Raw genomic sequence first — 20,741 nt, forward strand, 5'->3', positions numbered from 1 at the left:
GCATAACATTTTTACAGATTACAGCTAAAAATTTAAATACACGGCCAAATTTTATGCTGTGTGAACATAGCCTAAGGGCTATGAAAGAAAATATTCTAAAGGAGAAATATTTTTACTAATGCTTTGTTGACTGAGAATGACCTTTAATACAAACAAGCTTCATCAGAGCAAAAGCCATCATCTTCAAGAGTCTATTACGATCATTTTGAATGATAATTGTACTTAATTTTATTCCAGCCTGGGTACAATAACGATGGAGACCCTCTCATCTGGTCAGTATCCTGTTAATAATATAGAAAGCTTACAAGATCAAGGTTTGTAAAATTACATGAGGATCAAGAGATGAAAGCTTTTCAAAACTCAGCCATACGTTCCCAATTTAATTTAGGCCTGGACTGGCTCGGCATCTTCAGGACTCTAAAGGGGACCTACTAGGTCACCTGACATGTCCTTTTAAGTGAGTACTTAGTACAGTACTTTTTTAAAATGGTAATTCTGGGGAAATATGTTCTTAGAACCCTGCATCATGCTATTCTTTTGTTATGCCTCCTTTAAGGAATTTTCTAAAATTTCAATATTCATGGCCCTATCCTCAAGATAGGGCACCAATATCAGCCGACAGTAGTCCTGGCTCCTGTCTCCCTGCCGATTAGCTGTTTGAAAGGTATATGAAGGCTGCTGCCTCTTTTTTGTTTACATTCGCCGGATAACATTGACCTATCCTCAGGATAGTCCAATAATATTGCCTTCTCAAAAAAAAACCTTTAATGTCTATCATTTAATAGAAAAACAGGTATTACCATCCCTTGAAACAATTGCTGAGTTAAAGGGGTACTCCGCTTCAGGACATGTTATCCCCTATCCAAAGGATAAGGGGTAAGGTGTCAGATCGCGGGGGTCCCGCCGCTGGGGACCCCCGTGATCTCGGCTGCAGCACCCCACTTTCATTACTGCACAGAGCAAACTTGCTCTGTGCGTAATGACGGGAGATACAGGGGGCGGAGCATCGTGATGTCATGGTTTCACCCCTCGTGACATCATGGCCCACCCCCTTAATGCAAGTCTATGGGAGGGGGCGTGACGGCCAACACGCCCCTTCCCATAGACTTGTATTGAGGGGGCGGGCTGTGACATCACGAGGGGCAGAGCCGTAATGTCACGATGCTCCGGACCCTGTATTGCCCGTTATTATGCACAGAGCGAGTTTGCTCTGTGAAGTAATGACAGAGGGGTGCTGTAGCCGAGATCCCGGGGGTCCCCAGCAGCAAGACCTCTGTGATCTGACATCTTATCCCCTATCCTTTGGATAGGCAATAAGATGTCTAGGGGCAGAGCACCCGTTTAAAGGAGATATATCATGCATAAAAATGTGTCCCCTATCCAAAGCATTGGGGATAAGTTTTAGATCGCAAAAATAGGGCATGCTGGCCTTCGCACAAAACGGCGGCAGAAAAGCCCCCTCTGTATATCTCTATGGGAGAGACATTCAGCTATCTTCGGTTCTCCCATAGAGATAAACAAAGGAAGCATATCAGCTAACGCTTCGTGCAGGGGATTACACACTCCATTCCCAGGGAAAGCAGGGAACCTGTGCAGGAGATCACTGGGACACTCATGATCTAAGGAGGGGATACATTTTTATGCATGATACTTCTTCTTTAATGAATATTGGATAGTAAGTAAACCCCAGTAAAATAATCTGTTTGTTGAAGTTTAAACGGGTACTCCATTGGAAAAAATTTTTTTTTATGGTTTAAATGATTTTTATTGGTTTTTGAGAACATTTTTAGAACAAGAAATGTTGGCCAAAGAAAACAAAACACGGCAAAAGAACATTACAAAACAAGGTATCATATCCATATAGAATTTGAATCGAACAAACACTCAGTAGTATTATAGGTTTGTCTATCTATAAAATTGAATCAAATCATTTTAAGGATATTGTATTTTGAGTAAAAGAATTAAAGTTGCCTATAATCATAATCACTAAGTATTATATAATCATACTTATGATGCGTCAGCAATTGGTTTATTATTATGAATCCGGATCTTGTGGTCCTCCCCTCTCTCATCTCGTCAAGTTTCATGGAATCGTTTGTGGAATGTATCACATAATGAATGTACCAATTATAAGTGAATATAAGCTAGTATATTTAAGAATAAGTATAAATAATGGCACACAGTAAGCTAATATCTCTCAATGGGATATCATATACAGTAAGATATTTTCAGGGACCTTGGTAAAAACATTTATTTTTTTTTAAAATCATTTTGTGCCTGAAAGTTTAAATGTGTAAATTGTTAATCCTTCCAGTACCTATCAGCTGCTGTATGCTCCACAGGAAGTTATTTTCTTTTTGAATGTCCTTTCTGTCTGACCACAGTGCTCTCTGCTGACACCTCTGTCCATTTTAGGAACAGTCCAGAGTAGGAGCAAATCCCCATAGCAAACCTCTCCTGCTCTGAACAGTTCCTGACATGGATAGAGGTGTCAGCAGAGAGCACTGTGGTCAGACAGAAAGGAAATTCATAAAGAAAAGAACTTCCTGTGGAGCATACAGGAGCTGATAAGCACTGGAAGGGTTAAGATTTTTAAGTAGAAGTAATTTACAAATCTGTTTAACTTTCTGGCACTGGTTAACTAAAAAAAAAATGTTTTCCAGCAGAGTATCCCTTTAAGAGATGGCAGATTTTAATTTAAAGAGGGGCTATATTCATGAAGTTGTACCCTAGGGGTGTTCACCAATTTCTAAAGGTTTAGATATCCATCACTTGATCAATACTTTTTTAACAACAATGTATCTAAGTGTTTTGGAACATGGTTTCCCTATTATCTTCCAAATCCATGCACATGACTCTCATTCTCATGCATAGAATGGATCTTAAATTGCAAAAATCTTTCAACAAATCTGCTGCTGAGTGTGCATATAAAGCTACAGGTCCATTGTGTGCACAGCCGTAATAGGGGAACCATGGAGGTTAATGGGGCCTGTACTGCACCTCTGCAAGCCTCTGACTTTATTCAAATGTGTTATTGGTTGGATTTTGTAAAAATTCAACTAACAAAATATGTGTGGCATGATCTATCAGAGATAATAGCTTTACAGGCTATACAAGACTCCTATATGCTTCTACAAGATCTAAGTGCCATGGGCATGAGGCCTTAGAATGCTTACCTCATCATTAGTTCTAATTTATTCTAATTCTATCAAGTTTGTTACTGTACAACCAAATATTAAGATGGGGTGGGGGCACTGTATTTTCTGAGTAGGATGGCATTTCAACTAAATAATCCTTACACATGTGTGCTTATTTGTGAAAGGAAAATTTACAGAGTTAATTATTTACACAGTATGGAGTCCCAAATATAAACTCAAGATACACTAATAAGCTAACAACCAGCAAACAATAGAATAATAGATAATCCTAATTTATTACATTAACTTCATTATTCCCCCAAAGGGTTATAGGTTTCAGTATAGCCATGTGCTAAGAGAGCTGGTCTATGAGGTTTATCTTCATAATAGACCAGTATAAATAAGCAGCAGTCCCTTGAGGAAGGTGACGAGACGCCATTGGGGTACAGAGCAGCACCAAATGGGTAAGCATGAATGCATCTTATGAATCCTCATCATGCACTTTATTTAATTTAGTAGCTTTGGCACTTTATTGAGCTGTGTTAGGGTGGTTATCAGAGCTAAACTTAGCACTGATATATTTTTTTAACAACGCTATATAGCATTAATAAGAGTGGTTCAAGACATTTGATGTTTACATAATATAAGTACAACAGTACTATAAGAGAGTAGATCGGATGGGGACCGCTGGTCTTGTCCCTATCTTGAAATCCTGCCTATCAATACTGTAGGTCCCCTGTCCTAGTGACTTGGGCCTACACCGGAACCTCCTAATAGACCCTAGGCTACAAGGGGAAGCATATCTGATGATGCATCAGATGGGTACAGCAGGATAATAGCCCCTAGGGTAGGGGTTAGACATAAATCGCACAGATAATTTCCACAATAATCAAACATGTGTTAGGTAAAATGTAAAAGCACTCGTAGAAAAATAACCAGGGGTGTAGTACAGTATTCAGATGTCAGACATGGGCAGTTGTCTGTACAGAATGGTTGAAGATATATATATATATATATATATATATATATATATGTACAAGTGGGTGAGACCACAAAAATTTAGATTCCATTCATTTTATATCTTTATATTGGAAAGCTAACTAGAGATGAGTGAACCGAACCTGCAGAATCATACGTTTGGTCTGAAGTTTGCTAAAAGCTTGTTTCAGTTGAACCTGCTTAAATAGCATCAGCCGCATGGCAGAAAGGAGAATAAATAGAATAAATAAGGATCTCATGAACTCCGGGTGGATGGGTGGTGCATTCCCTATCTGTTCTGTTGATTTCATTGCAAGTTTAATGTGCCCATTTTTTTTTTTTTTTTGTGGTACTTTAATTGTTGTGAAAAAGCAGAGCAGAGAGTGTCACTTTGGTACACTTTCTAGGCCACCAATCCTGTTGATTCTCCCCAAAATGGGATAATTTTGAATTGCTTGAAAAATGCCATCGCTTCTTCTAATACCTGGTTGTCAAAAATCCATCCACCACCAAATAGGGATAATTATCGCACCAAATAGGGATAATATCCCCCTTTTCATGTTAACAACATTAAAATCTACTAGCAGTTCATTTTGGCCTAAATCTGCCTAAAAGTACTTCTATACACTCCTAGATGACCTTCCAGTGTTATACAGGGCTTTAAGTGTTATTGGTGAAGTTGAGGTTTGGACAGAATTTGTTTGGTCCCAACTAAACTTTTTACCAAAGTCCTGTAAACCAGCCTTGTTTAAATTTAATGGCCCTTATTTACTAATAGTGTTGTGGAGGTTTCTTTGTGGGTTTTAATTCCCTACAATTTATTTTCCACGGTATTTACTAAGGTTTCCCTACATTTTCCACTTTCCCTACACTTTGCTTTTTTGACACATGTTCTGATCTGTCTGTTTTTCCTCAGCTCAAATCCATCACATTTTCTGTGGAAACCTTAGAAAATATGTTGTTTTTTTGTGAAAATGTTGGGAACACGCCCCTTTTCGGAGACCACGTCCCCTTTCACAGCAGCCACGCCCCTTTTTCGGGTTTTCTTAGCAAAATGGAAAGTAAGTCAGGATTTTTTCAATTCTGGCGCAAATTCTGGTGCAAAATCTGGCGCAATGCGACAGAATCTGGCACACAACGCGACAAAACATGTTGGGTTTGCAATAGTAAATGAGGGCCAATGTTTTGTCATATTTACCAATTCCAACATCCTCTTTTATCTACACTGTTGCACACATATGGACATAAAGAAATGGCCCATTAACTGGGGAACATGCTTAGTGATATGTACAGTAAAGGGGTTACAGTATGGGAAGTGTGTGGGGTCCTTAAAGGAAAACTCCAATGAAAAGTTACTTATTTCCTATCCACAGACAGCATGTGCTCCATTATTCTATGGGAGTGTTGAATGTTGAAGAGACCCGAGTACAGCACTGGCTGGCGCTCCCCAAATTACGGTCATGCCGTACATTTACCTCATGGATCTTCTAGGGGTTAATGTCATAGGACCTTTTGAAAATACATTTCTACACATCTCACCTTCATCCATTAATATAAGGGATGCAGCTAACCTGAACTGAGGCTACTGTATGCAGGCCACGGATACCAAAACCTTACTGCAAAACAGTAAGGTTGAACTTGAGGGATTCTTGTCTTTTTTCATACCTATTAATTATGTAACTATATGGTGTGCCCTTGTGATATGTAGATAAAATGAAATAAACATTTATATATCTCAAATGCAGAGGCATGAAATATCTTAGGCTCCAGTTCAGAAGCTGCACAAAGGCCTTTCTGTGTATAAAGATAGAGATATATCTGCCATATTACAATAATGAAGACGTCAATCTGCCAAAGTCAACATTTTCAAATATTTATGGATAGAATGTTTCAGAGCTTAGAAGTGAATGCTGAGTCTGCAAACTCTATAACTTTGCCATTGGGAAAAAATTTATGTTATACTTTGGTTTCATACAATTTGTAAGTAGTAAATGCATTTGGGAATTTTAGTAGGGCACCTGTCAGCTAACAAAGCTTGGCATATGAGGGGTCTGTTTGCATTACTTTTCTTTATACTTTTTAAGCATACCAGGCCCGTATTTTGGTATTTTGGGCAGTCAGATGCACAAAATTAACATGGAGGTAACTTCTATGTGCTCAATTATTTCATTGAGATTTTGATTATTGGCCAGGCAGGCCTTGTCTGTGTATTTAGCATATTAAATTGTAATTTACACCTCTTACTGGGGGTGGGTGAAGAGATGTTCTAACAATCAGGTCTCTGTCTGCAGTCAGATGTCATTTTAGTTCTACATAATTATTTTCTAAATTCATAGAAACAATGAATACTGAAACAACAATTTTTTCAAATATGTCAATATAATTTCATATTATATTTTACAAAATAGAAGATTGTTGCATTCCTATTATATATTTAAAGTGAAAAAATAAGCAACTATATATTTTAACAAGCCTGTTGCACATTCATACAAGAAACTATCATAGCAGTTGGAACACATCAAACATCTATCAAAGCATTTTAACTACACACAACCTAATGATTGTTAACATATGAAGAAATCCAACTACACACAACTATGGCACCTCTTGGTCAATACTCAGGCAATCTGAATAAAAGCATCTAGCAGTTGAGTAATGGAAGTTCATGCTTTGATTATTTGTCAATCTTTCTTTCAATGAATCATATGCAAGATAAGCTCGAGTTACATAAATGCAGTGCAATTTTAGATTTTTTCCCCCAACTTATAAAAACAAACCAAAACGTCAAAAAGATATAAATTACCAATACTATTTAGAATTCTTTTTAATTGAAACTTTGAAATAATAATAATAATGTACATCTAAAAGTCAAGAGTGGTCCCACTGGTTATTTAAAATTATGTAAATTCTATTCAAAACATCTTTTTTTTTTCTCATTATGATTAAATTTATTTTCATGACTAGCTTTAATTTTATCTATTCCCTGAAAGGAATCAGCATAAATTTAGCACCTCTAAACACAACTAATCAGGAACTACATTTTCTATAGAAAAATAAATACACAAAACAAATCATTAATTAATTGATATCTAAATAACATAAATACAAAAATAAATAAAACTGAAAATGATAAAATAATTACTAAAATTGGTAATAAAATTTAAAACAATAGAAGCTAGAGCACTTTGGCATGCCCACGATTGTGCAGCACCATATTTAGGAAGAGGATATAGGTAGGAACCAAAGAAAAGTCTCTTTATTATATCATTTCAAAAGCTTCTGTAATGGAATAGGATGTGGTATATTCATTTTTTTATTTTTTATTTTGTTCTATCAGTAATACTATAGGAGATGAACCCCAGATGCCTGGTGTAGTAATAATAATATTCTACATTGAACAGTATAAATAAGTAACCAAAACTTTTATCTCATATTTGCATTACGTCAAAATTACCAGTTACCATTACTATATAGAATACCTAAACATTTTTGTTGTGCTACAATAACTTTTTAATGTAACCTTCATTATGGTTAGACATCTTACATTATATCAATATGTTTAATTTACTGGACTGAAACATTATTTATAAATAAATCTTTAGCTTCTTTTTTTTTTTTTTTTTTTTTGGTATTAAACAACTGTGCCATCAGAAGGTATTTATAATATGTGCTATCAAGAAGTGTATATTCCTTTTATTTTAAAGAACAGATTTGCAGCTTATAATTTTGACAAGGTTGTGCCATGTATCAATCTATACAGTGAAAAGTTCAGACACATCATCATGTCTGGGGCTTAGCGTTTGTGAGTAACTTTTGTTTTGTTTTCGTTTTTCCACTAGTAACATCATCATTTTAAGGTTATTCTTTTTCCACAAGGGCTTAGGCGGTATCCATGTTGGTCTACATTGGTCCTTTGTACTGACTTCCAGAAAGATGTCTAATTCCAGGACATGAACCTGCAGCATCTCCAAGTTTCCTCCACACAACCTGGAAAAATAAAAAAAAATAAAAAAAATTAGCACAATGATACATAAAATGTCCTACACAAGGCTCTATTCTCTAAAACTCAGGATAGGGCAATGACAAGGCAAAAATAAATACAATACAGGTATAATAAAACTGATGTTCACTTTTATTTCTGCTATCATGATTTTGCCATCTTAATATAGGAGGGCATTAAAAGGGTACTCCGATGGAAAACTATTTCTGGTGCCAGAAAGTTAAAAGGGTACTCCGGTGCTTACACATCTTATCCCCTATCCAAAGGATACGGGATAAGATGCCTGATCGCGGGAGTCCCACAGCTGGCACCCCGTCTGTAATCAGTTCGCTCCGGGTCTGATTACGCTCAACCACAGGGCCGGCAGCATGCGACGTCACGCCTCCGCCCCCGTGTGATATCACGCTCCGCCCCTCAATGCAAGCCTATGGTAGGGGGCGTGATGGCTATCACGCCCCCTCCCATAGGCTTGCATTGAGGGGCGGAGCGTGACGTCACACGGGGACGGAGGCGTGACGTCACACGCCGCCGTCCCTGCGGTCAACCGTAATCAGACACGGAGCGAACACGCTCCGGGGACTGATTACAAACGGGGTGCTGTGTGCATGATCACGGGCGTCCCCAGCTGCGGAACTCCCGCGATCAGGCATCTTATCCCCTATCCTTTGGATAGGGGATAAGATGTGTAAGCACCGGAGTACCCTTTTAAACAGATTTGTAAATTACTTCTATTTAAAAATCTTAATCCTTCCAGTACTTATCAGCTGCTGTATGCTCCACAAGAAGTTATTTTCTTTTTGAATTTCTTTTCTGTTTGACCATAGTGCTCTCTGCTGACACCTCTGTCCATGTCAGGAACTGCCCAGAGCAGGATATGTTTGCGATGGGGATTTGCTCCTACTCTGGACAGTTCCTTACATGGACAGAGGTGTCAGCAGAGAGCACTATGGTCAGACAGAGAAGAACAACTCAACTTCCTCTGGAGCATACAGCAGCTGAAAAATACTGAAAGCATTAAGATTTTTATATAGAAGTGATTTACAAATCTGTTAAACTTTCTGGCACCAGTTGATTTAAAAATAAAATTTCCAACCGAGTACCCCTTTAAGTTGTCTGTTGTCCAACTTAAGAGAGAGAGGCTACATGTCCCTTAGATTAGTTCCCTATTAGAGATGGATGAACTTTTTAAAAGTTTGGTTCAGCTTGTTTGCCAAAGTCTGGCAAAAAGTTTGGTTTGAATCGGACCCAAACTTTACCAATAGCCCTAATAATTGTATATGAAACTGTCTAAGCACCCTAAGGGCCATGTTTAACAATGTTAGGTCACCTAGGAATGTATCTGAATAGTTTTATGCTGTTTATAAGGCAAATTTAATACCACATTACAGCAACATGTATAGTTATGGGTAAACAGATGGTATCTGGTGGTAACAGCTTGTTTAACCCCTTAATGATGCAGGACATAAATGTACAACCTTGTGCGGTTGTACATTTAAGTCCTGCACATGACCGCGAGCACCGGGGTGGTGCTTGCGTCATGCACGGTAGGTCCCATGAGCAATCAAGCTTATGTCCACCATTAACCTCTCAGATGCTGTGATCAATACAGATCACGTCATCTGTGTCAGTGCGGTCAGAAAAATGGATGATCGGATCGTCCGCAGCTCCAAAATGTGGGGATCCAATCATCCATAATGGGGGACGGAGGTCCTCTCATCTGCCTCCTTCTGTCTCCACGGGTTTTCTGCTCTGGTCTGAGATCGAGCAGACCAGATCAGAAGATCGCCGATAATACTGATCAGTGCTGTGTCCTATGAATCAACAGTATTAGCAATCAAGTGATTGCTATATATTGTCCCCTATGGGGACATAAAAAGTGTAAAAAAAAAAGTTTTAAAAAAGGAAAAAAAATTGAAAAATCCCCTCCCCCAATAAAAATTGGTGAAAAATGAATAAACATATTTGGTATCACCCCATGCGTAAATGTCCAAACTATCAAAACATAATTTTAATGTTCCCGTACGGTGAACGGCATGAGCGTAAATTTAAAAAAAATTCAAAATGCGTTGTCACATCATATTCCAAAAATAAAAATTATAAAAAAAATTTTTAAAGTTTTATATACACAAATGTGGCATCAATAAAAAGTACAGATCACAGTGAAATAAATTAGCCCTCATACAGGAAAAATGAAAAAGTTATAGGTCGTCAAAATAGAGGGATTTTAAATGTACTAATTAGATTTTTTTTTAAGCGGTACAGTATTAGAAAAGTATCAAATCATGGGTATCATTTTAATCATATTGACCCACAAAATAAGGAAAACATGTAGTTTTTTTCCTTAAATTGTACAGCGTGAAAACTAAACCTTCCAAAATTTGCAAAATTGCTAATGACAGGGAGCCTGTCTGCTACAATGGGTGGATAGATTGAATGGTGGGAGAGAGATCAATCAGCAACTAATGCAACAGCTGTAGGCACCCTGATTGAAAACCACAGGTCTTTTGAATTGATGCAGCTCATTTATATGTTTCAATGGGTGGGTTGGCTGATGTGTGGGAGAGAGGAAAATGGAATTATGGGATTTGTAGGCAAAAGAAGAAAACTCAAACAGGAAATAACAGTTCACAAAAAGCTAGCCACAGTATTATGGTAATCTCACAGCATAGTCATTTACCGCCAAGACAAGCGCAGATCCTTCCTAAGCATGTCCATTACTGTCTGCCAGGTATGTACTAAAATCACCTTATGGTGGTGTCACGATCACACCCTATCGTCAAGGGTTAAAGCCGCCAGACCTCTGGGTATCCACTACAAGTCACCAAATTAACCCTTAGATAAATGTGTTTTACCAGAGCCTCCTTCAGAAAGGTGAGCTCATATATTTAGAGATCAAAGACCAGAGCTGATTAATTAAACATTTAATCTGATAAAAGGTATCACAGTGCTGACTATATAAAAATACAGAAACAGATGACATACAGTTACAAAAATATATAAAAGAGTTTAGCAAGGCAAGTTCAGAAAACAAAAGATGAAGTTCTTACAACATGATGATATAGCAGTCCATGAGTGAGTGAAAGTGCTGTTCTTAGGATGTTCTTGTCAGCTTGGGGCACAGCCTTGAACACCCTGAGTCTATCATTGTTAAATATTATATATCTGCCTTTTTGGAAGGGAGACTCATTTCCCCCCTCCCCTCTGATCCCACCAGGGGGTCTTCTCTCTTCCTTGCCCCTTATCTGTTTGATTATATGATGGGACCAGAGTGCATGACTTCAAAAAAGCCTTTGACTTCAAAGGAGATGTAAACAAACAGCCAGACCCCCCAATAAAAGGCAATACACAAAAACAAAGTCTGAATGACCTCTCACCCATGGCTTGGATAATACATCACACAGCTATAATTACAATACACATATAGGATTTTAATAATCAGGCCTTGGGCCTGATACCTCCCTTAAGATGGGGACAGAGAGATCTTGCCTATCCAGGCTGATAGATCTGTCTCCCTTAACTATCTATTTATCTTCTTGACACCACAGGCCCTTCATTCCCAGGCAAAGATGGCACTGAAGGGGCCAATTTCCTCATTTAGCTGCCTTTTTTTTTCCTCTGAAAGCTGTGGATTGATCTCCACATCCTGAAGGGATCCCTGGCTCTTAGCTTCCTCCACTAGGTCTAGTAGGGGATCACTACCCAGCCCCTCCTCTGGTGCACTACTTACACTGAGTACCACCTTCTCAGGGTCATAGTATGCCATATTAATGTGGTACTGTCTCTGCCTCTGACCTTTCTCATCAAGGGCAACTACAAATTTGGTGGGTTCTAGGTGCTGCAGAATGGGGAAGGGACCCTCCCAGGCAGCCTGCAACTTATTCTGCCTGATGGGGTTCAGAACCATTAGCTTCTGTCCCACTTCATAGACCCGGTCCCTTGCATTGTAATCATACCAGTACTTCTGCCTGGACTGTGCAGCTATGAGGTTGTCCTGTCCCAGCCCCGTCAATGCCTGCATCCAGTCCCTGAATATCAGAACATACTCCACCACAGAAGTCTCAGGGGCAGGTAGCCCCCCTTCCCATTCTTCCCTAACTAAATCTCGGGGTCCCGGCACTTTGTGACCATATAATAACTCAAAGGGCGAGAAACCTGTAGGCTCTTGGGGTACCTCCTTGTAAGCAAATAACAGATGGGGTAAATATTTTTCCCAGTCTCTGCCCTCCGATTCTACAAATGTTTTTAGCATTTGTTTCAAGGTGCCATTGTTACACTCTGTCCAACCAATGTAGAGGGTTGTGATCAGTTGTGACAGTAAAATCCCTGCCATACAGGTATGGCTGTAATTTTTGCAAAGCCCAGACCACAGTTAGACATTCCTTCTCTATGACCACATAGGCCACTCCCAAATGTCCTGCCAGGGGGGTCTCATTGGCCAACCTCAGCAGCTCTTTCCTGTACTGCCTAGGAACCACTAACGGCCTTTCTCTCTCCTGGGCCCCTAGCATGCCTTTGGACTCCCAGTACAAGATATCATTTTCCCAATATACCCGATGCCCATCTGTGTCAACACCTGTATGTTCAGCAGGTTGTCTCGGCCCTTCAAGGGAAGGGGCACTGCGCAGAGCTTCCCGGAAATGCTCATTTCCCTCCCCCCATCTTTGGGCATCAGGGAGCACATTTCCCCCAGTTGAACTAGCATCTCCACCTTCCTCTCCCTCAGTTCCAGGCATAAAAATGTTACAGGCATCATACACAGGGCTATCACTCCTTCCCTCCTCCGCCTTAGGCTCACAGGATTGGGACATATCACTCACTGCTGGTCCCTCATCCTTAAATGTCCCCAGGGGCACACCAACCCCTCCCCCTAGTCCATCTCCACTAGGTTTTGGCATTGGCAATGCATTGTCACCACATGTTACAATATACCCCATTTCACTTTTGGAAAACATTACTGGTTCAGTCACAGATAAACATTTATCAATCCCCTGTACTCCCTCCCAGTTTCCACATCTCGCAGTGTCTCCCAAAGTCTCTCACAGTACCTCAGAATGAACAGGGCTCTCTCCTAGCCCATCCAGTGTGCAGGTAGTGTCCTCTAGAGCATAATGACAGAGCATCCAACCCAAATCATTCCCCGCAGAACATTAACAGGGATGTCCTCAGAGACCCCCACCTCCCGCAAACCTTTGCTTGTACCTCAATCCAGGTACACATGGGCCATGGGCACAGCAGGCCGCACACCTCCAATTACTTTTAAGGCCATGGTTCTTCCAGGGATGATGTCCTCTGTATCCACCACTTCAGGCCAAGGTAAATGAGGTTCCAGAATCTCGTAACCCCACTGTCACCCGGTCACCCACGGTTACACTCTGTAGGTTATCCCCTCTTTTCTCCACCGCTCTGGACACCAGAAGAATGGCTGTGTGACCTCCAGCTGCCGGTGGAGAATTCTTCTTGTTGGAGCAAGTGGCACTCAGGTGCCCAATATTGTTGCATCTGTAACATCGGCGGGTGTCCCCCTGACCCAATGTGGCTCCTGTTGCTTTTGGGGATGATGGCAAGAATTTCCTGGCTGGCCTGGTGGTGCTCTGTGGGTGTGTGGCTCCCCTCCAGGTACTTGCTCCAGCTTGTGCAGAACCACGCTTTGCTGCTGGCGCCCGGTTATTGGCAAAGTCATCTCCTAGTTCTGCTGCTTCCATGGCTTTCTTGGGCTTGCGGTCCAAAATCCACTCTCTGGCTTCAAAGCTCCGTGTTTGGAGAAACTGATCCAGGAACATCAAGTCCTCCTGGGCCTCAAAGGTAGTGACTTGTAGGCCCCCAGTCCATAGCCTGAATGCAGTCCTTAGCTCCTTAGCTGACCTGCATGTTGATTGCAGCTTTCTGTGGCACTTTGTTGCAAAGTCCGGAACTTTTTCCGATAAGTCTCTGGGCAGGGCAGATTGTGTTGCCTCATAGTCCTGGTCACTCTCAGAGGAAAGAGAACCAAACATATCCAGAGCTTTTCCTCGCAACCGTGGGGTTAGATATCGTCCCCACTGTTTCTTAGGTAGATGGAACTGCCGGCAAACCTTTTCAAATCCCCTCAGGAACACATCCAGATCACCATCTTTCTCCAACATGGGGAAATGTTCCAAGCAGGGTTTGTGGTCTCCTTGATCCTGCACATCACTCCGTGCGGATGAAGCATCCCCTCTCAGCCTCAGAACCTCCAGTTCATGCCTTCGCTGGGCCTCTCTTTCTGCGGCTTGTGCCTCTCTCTCTGCCGCTCGTGCCTCTCTCTCTGCAGTTTGGTATTGGAGAAGCAGTTGGAGTTTCATATTGGCATCCACATTCCCAAGGTGTTGTAAGGCAGTCCGCATATCAGAGTCCAAGGCCTCATGTGGAGTACTGTCCTGATGGGGAGTAATGTTGCATTCCCCAGGAGATATCAGTCCTTGGATGGCAGTTCCAGCTGTAGGACTTTGTCTCATGTCACTCAGCTCTTCTGCACGGGCATCATACTCCACAAGATCAGCAATAAGTTGTTCCTTGTTCTTTCCTGCAGTAGGGATGTCCTTTTCTTGGCACATTAGCTCCAGTGCAGGCTTGGACTGCTTGCGATATGCCTCCATATTTCCGAGATGAGACAGAGGAGGTAAAACAGGAGATGGGGAGGACAGAACTGTCTTACACTCTTTTTGTATGTCTTTTAAACCAGCACTGAGCTCTGTCTTTGGAATTTACACACAAGAATATGTATGCAATTTATTTTTAGTGCTAAGATTTCCCTACAGGTAACATCCAGCAAGCACAAAAAATCTCTAAATATATCCCGACGCTGCCACCAGTTGTCACGATCACACCCTATCGGTCCAGCCAAGACATTAGAGAGAGTGTGATGGTGCAAGGGTTAAAGCCTCCAGACCTCTGGGTATCCACTACAAGTCCCAGCAAGTCACCAAATTAACCCTTAGATAAACGTGTTTTACCAGAGCCTCCTTCAGAAAGGTGAGCTCATATATTTAGAGATCAAAGACCAGAGCTGATTAATTAAACATTTAATCTGATAAAAGGTATCTGTTACGCCGAGCGCTCCGGGTCCCCGCTCCTCCCCGGAGCGCTCGCAACATCCTCGCAATTGCAGCGCCCCGGTCAGACCTGCTGACCGGGTGCGCTGCGATACCTCTCCCAGCCGGGATGCGATTCGCGATGCGGGAGGCGCCCGCTCGCGATGCGCATCCCGGCTCCCGTACCTGACTCGCTCTCCGTCGGTCTTGTCCCGGCGTGCGCGGCCCCGCTCCTTATGGCGCGCGCGCGCCGGGTCTCTGCAATTTAAAGGGCCACTGCGCCACTGATTGGCGCAGTTGGCTTAATTAGTGTGTTCACCTGTGCACTCCCTATTTATACCTCACTTCCCCTGCACTCCCTGATCTCCGGATCTTGTTGCCATTGTGCCAGTGAAAGCGTTTCCTTGTGTGTTCCTAGCCTGTGTTCCAGACCTCCTGCCATTGCCCCGGACTACGATCCTTGCTGCCTGCCCCGACCTTCTGCTACGTCCGACCTTGCTCTTGTCTACTCCCTTGTACCGCGCCTATCTTCAGCAGTCAGAGAGGTTGAGCCGTTGCTGGTGGATACGACCTGGTTGCTACCGCCGCTGCAAGACCATCCCGCTTTGCGGCGGGCTCTGGTGAATGCCAGTAGCAACTTAGAACCGGTCCACCAGCACGGTCCACGCCAATCCCTCTCTGGCACAGAGGATCCACCTCCTGCCAGCCGAGCGTGACAGTAGATCCGGCCATGGATCCCGCTGAAGTCCCACTGCCAGTTGTCGCCGACCTCACCACGGTGGTCGCCCAGCAGTCGCAACAGATAGCGCAACAAGGCCACCAGCTGTCTCAACTGACCGTGATGCTACAGCAGCTACTACCACAGCTTCAGCAATCATCTCCTCCGCCAGCTCCTGCACCTCCTCCGCAGCGAGTGACCGCTTCCGGCCTACGATTATCCTTGCCGATAAATTTGATGGGGACTCTAAGTTTTGCCGTGGCTTTCTTTCGCAATGTTCCCTGCACTTGGAGATGATGTCGGACCAGTTTCCTACTGAAAGGTCTAAGGTGGCTTTCGTAGTCAGCCTTCTGTCTGGAAAAGCTCTGTCATGGGCCACACCGCTCTGGGACCGCAATGACCCCGTCACTGCCTCTGTACACCCCTTCTTCACGGAGATTCGAAGTGTCTTTGAGGAACCTGCCCGAGCCTCTTCTGCTGAGACTGCCCTGCTGAACCTGGTCCAGGGTAATTCTTCTGTTGGCGAGTACGCCATCCAATTCCGTACTCTTGCCTCCGAATTATCCTGGAATAATGAGGCCCTCTGCGCGACCTTTAAAAAAGGCCTATCCAGCAACATTAAAGATGTTCTGGCCGCACGAGAAATTCCTGCTAACCTGCATGAACTTATTCATCTGGCCACCCGCATTGACATGCGTTTTTCCGAAAGGCGTCAGGAGCTCCGCCAGGATATGGACTTTGTTCGCACGAGGCGTTTTTTCTCCCCGGCTCCTCTCTCCTCTGGTCCTCTGCAATCCGTTCCTGTGCCTCCCGCCGTGGAGGCTATGCAAGTTGACCGGTCTCGCTTGACACCTCAAGAGAGGACACGACGCCGCATGGAGAATCTGTGCCTGTACTGTGCCGGTACCGAACACTTCCTGAAGGATTGTCCTATCCGTCCTCCCCGCCTGGAAAGACGTACGCTGACTCCGCACAAAGGTGAGACAGTTCTTGATGTCAACTCTGCTTCTCCACGCCTTACTGTGCCTGTGCGGATATCTTCCTCTACCTTCTCCTTCTCTACTATGGCCTTCTTGGATTCCGGATCTGCAGGAAATTTTATTTTGGCCTCTCTCATCAACAGGTTCAACATCCCGGTGACCAGTCTCGCCAGACCCCTCTACATCAATTGTGTTAACAATGAAAGATTGGACTGTACCGTGCGTTACCGCACGGAACCTCTCCTAATGTGCATCGGACCTCATCACGAAAAAATTGAGTTTTTGGTCCTCTCCAACTGCACTTCCGAAATTCTTCTTGGATTACCGTGGCTTCAACGCCATTCCCCAACCCTTGATTGGTCCACAGGAGAAATCAAGAGCTGGGGTACTTCTTGTTTCAAGGACTGTCTTAAACCGGTTCCCAGTACTCCCTGCCGTGACCCTGTGGTTCCCCCTGTAACCGGTCTTCCTAAGGCTTATATGGACTATGCTGACGTGTTTTGCAAAAAGCAAGCTGAGACTTTACCTCCTCACAGGCCTTATGACTGTCCTATTGACCTCCTCCCGGGTACTATTCCACCCCGGGGCAGAATTTATCCTCTGTCTGCTCCAGAGACTCTTGCTATGTCTGAATACATCCAGGAAAATTTAAAAAAGGGGTTTATCCGCAAATCCTCCTCTCCTGCTGGAGCTGGATTTTTTTTTGTGTCCGAAAAAGATGGCTCCCTACGTCCTTGCATTGATTACCGCGGACTTAATAAAATCACGGTAAAGAACCGCTACCCCCTACCTCTTATCTCAGAACTCTTTGATCGCCTTCAAGGTGCCCACATCTTTACCAAACTGGACTTAAGAGGTGCTTATAATCTCATCCGCATCAGGGAGGGGGACGAATGGAAGACTGCATTTAACACCAGAGATGGACACTTTGAGTATCTGGTCATGCCCTTTGGCCTGTGCAACGCCCCTGCCGTCTTCCAAGACTTTGTTAATGAAATTTTTCGTGATCTCTTATATTCCTGTGTTGTGGTTTATCTGGACGATATTCTGATTTTTTCTGCCAACTTAGAAGAACACCGCCAGCATGTCCGCCTGGTTCTTCAGAGACTTCGAGACAATCAACTTTATGCCAAAATGGAGAAATGTCTGTTTGAATGTCAATCTCTTCCTTTCCTAGGATACTTGGTCTCTGGCCAGGGATTACAAATGGACCCAGATAAACTCTCTGCCGTCTTAGATTGGCCACGCCCCTCCGGACTCCGTGCTATCCAACGTTTTTTGGGGTTCGCCAATTATTACAGACAATTTATTCCACACTTTTCCACTATTGTGGCTCCTATCGTGGCTTTAACCAAGAAAAATGCCAATCCCAAGTCCTGGTCTCCCCAAGCGGAAGACGCATTTAAACGTCTCAAGTCTGCCTTTTCTTCTGCTCCCGTGCTCTCCAGACCTGACCCTTCTAAACCCTTCCTATTGGAGGTAGATGCCTCCTCAGTGGGAGCTGGAGCTGTCCTTCTACAAAAAAAATTCTTCCGGGCATGCTGTTACTTGTGGTTTTTTTTCTAGGACCTTCTCTCCGGCGGAGAGAAACTACTCCATCGGGGATCGAGAATTACTGGCCATTAAATTGGCACTTGAGGAATGGAGGCATCTGCTGGAGGGATCAAAATTTCCAGTTATCATATACACCGATCACAAGAATCTCTCCTATCTCCAGTCTGCCCAACGGCTGAACCCTCGCCAGGCCAGGTGGTCGTTGTTCTTTGCCCGTTTTAACTTTGAAATTCACTTTTGCCCTGCCGACAAGAACATTAGGGCCGATGCCCTCTCTCGTTCCTCGGATGCCTCGGAAGTAGAGGTCTCTCCGCAACACATCATTCCTCCTGACTGTCTGATCTCCACTTCTCCAGCCTCCATCAGGCAAACTCCTCCAGGGAAGACCTTCGTTTCTCCACGCCAACGTCTCGGGATTCTCAAATGGGGACACTCCTCCCACCTCGCAGGCCATGCAGGCATCAAAAAATCCTTGCAACTCATCTCTCGTTTCTATTGGTGGCCGACTCTGGAGACGGATGTTGTTGATTTTGTGCGGGCCTGTACTGTCTGTGCCCGGGATAAGACTCCTCGCCAGAAGCCTGCTGGTCTCCTTCATCCTCTGCCTGTCCCCAAACAGCCTTGGTCACTGATTGGTATGGACTTTATTACAGACTTACCCCCATCCCGTGGCAACACTGTTGTTTGGGTGGTCGTTGATCGATTTTCCAAGATGGCACATTTTATTCCTCTTCCTGGTCTTCCTTCAGCGCCTCAGTTGGCAAAACAATTTTTTGTACACATTTTTCGTCTTCACGGTTTGCCCACGCAGATCGTCTCGGATAGAGGCGTCCAATTCGTGTCTAAATTCTGGAGGGCCCTCTGTAAACAGCTCAAGATTAAATTAAACTTCTCTTCTTCTTATCATCCCCAATCCAATGGGCAAGTAGAAAGGATTAACCAGGTCCTGGGTGACTATTTACGGCATTTTGTTTCCTCCCGCCAGGATGACTGGGCAGATCTTCTACCATGGGCCGAATTCTCATACAACTTCAGAGTCTCAGAATCTTCTGCTAAGTCCCCATTTTTCGTGGTGTACGGCCGTCACCCTCTTCCCCCCCTCCCTACTCCCTTGCCCTCTGGTTTGCCCGCTGTGGATGAAGTGACTCGTGATCTTTCCACCATATGGAAAGAGACCCAAAATTCTCTTTTACAGGCTTCATCCCGCATGAAAAGGTTTGCCGATAAGAAAAGAAGAACTCCCCCCATTTTTGCTCCCGGAGACAAGGTATGGCTCTCCGCTAAATATGTCCGCTTTCGTGTCCCCAGTTACAAACTGGGACCACACTATCTTGGTCCTTTCAAAGTCTTGTGCCAGATTAATCCTGTCTCTTACAAACTCCTTCTTCCTCCTTCTCTTCGTATTCCCAATGCCTTCCATGTCTCTCTCCTTAAACCACTCATCATTAACCGCTTCTCTCCCAAACTTGTTTCTCCCACTCCTGTTTCCGGTTCTTCTGACGTCTTCTCCGTGAAGGAGATTCTGGCCTCCAAGACGGTCAGAGGAAAATAAATTTTCTTGGTGGATTGGGAAGGCTGTGGTCCAGAAGAGAGATCCTGGGAACCTGAGGACAACATCCTAGACAAAAGTCTTGTCCTCAGGTTCTCAGGCTCCAAGAAGAGGGGGAGACCCAAGGGGGGGGGGTACTGTTACGCCGAGCGCTCCGGGTCCCCGCTCCTCCCCGGAGCGCTCGCAACATCCTCGCAATTGCAGCGCCCCGGTCAGACCTGCTGACCGGGTGCGCTGCGATACCTCTCCCAGCCGGGATGCGATTCGCGATGCGGGAGGCGCCCGCTCGCGATGCGCATCCCGGCTCCCGTACCTGACTCGCTCTCCGTCGGTCTTGTCCCGGCGTGCGCGGCCCCGCTCCTTAGGGCGCGCGCGCGCCGGGTCTCTGCAATTTAAAGGGCCACTGCGCCACTGATTGGCGCAGTTGGCTTAATTAGTGTGTTCACCTGTGCACTCCCTATTTATACCTCACTTCCCCTGCACTCCCTCGCCGGATCTTGTTGCCATTGTGCCAGTGAAAGCGTTTCCTTGTGTGTTCCTAGCCTGTGTTCCAGACCTCCTGCCGTTGCCCCTGACTACGATCCTTGCTGCCTGCCCCGACCTTCTGCTACGTCCGACCTTGCTCTTGTCTACTCCCTTGTACCGCGCCTATCTTCAGCAGTCAGAGAGGTTGAGCCGTTGCTGGTGGATACGACCTGGTTGCTACCGCCGCTGCAAGACCATCCCGCTTTGCGGCGGGCTCTGGTGAATACCAGTAGCAACTTAGAACCGGTCCA

At 43.9% G+C, this 20,741-nt stretch overlaps 1 protein-coding gene across 2 annotated transcripts in view; it reads right to left on the reverse strand.

Moving 5' to 3' along the window:
• Nucleotides 1–4,704: 4,704 nt before the first annotated feature.
• The window catches only part of CCDC85A (coiled-coil domain containing 85A), a 333,147-nt gene continuing 317,110 nt past the window's right edge, over nucleotides 4,705–20,741 (reverse strand). The window contains exon 3 of one of the 2 annotated variants that reach the window (XM_056567717.1): nucleotides 4,705–8,102. In XM_056567717.1, coding sequence (XP_056423692.1) covers nucleotides 8,053–8,102 — 50 coding nt within the window. In that variant the 3' untranslated portion in view covers nucleotides 4,705–8,052. The remainder of the gene's footprint in view (nucleotides 8,103–20,741) is intronic. The other variant, XR_008891555.1, reaches the window with a different exon arrangement.

The sequence above is a fragment of the Hyla sarda genome, chromosome 3 (assembly GCF_029499605.1).
Source record: "Hyla sarda isolate aHylSar1 chromosome 3, aHylSar1.hap1, whole genome shotgun sequence".
Classification (NCBI taxonomy): domain Eukaryota; kingdom Metazoa; phylum Chordata; class Amphibia; order Anura; family Hylidae; genus Hyla; species Hyla sarda.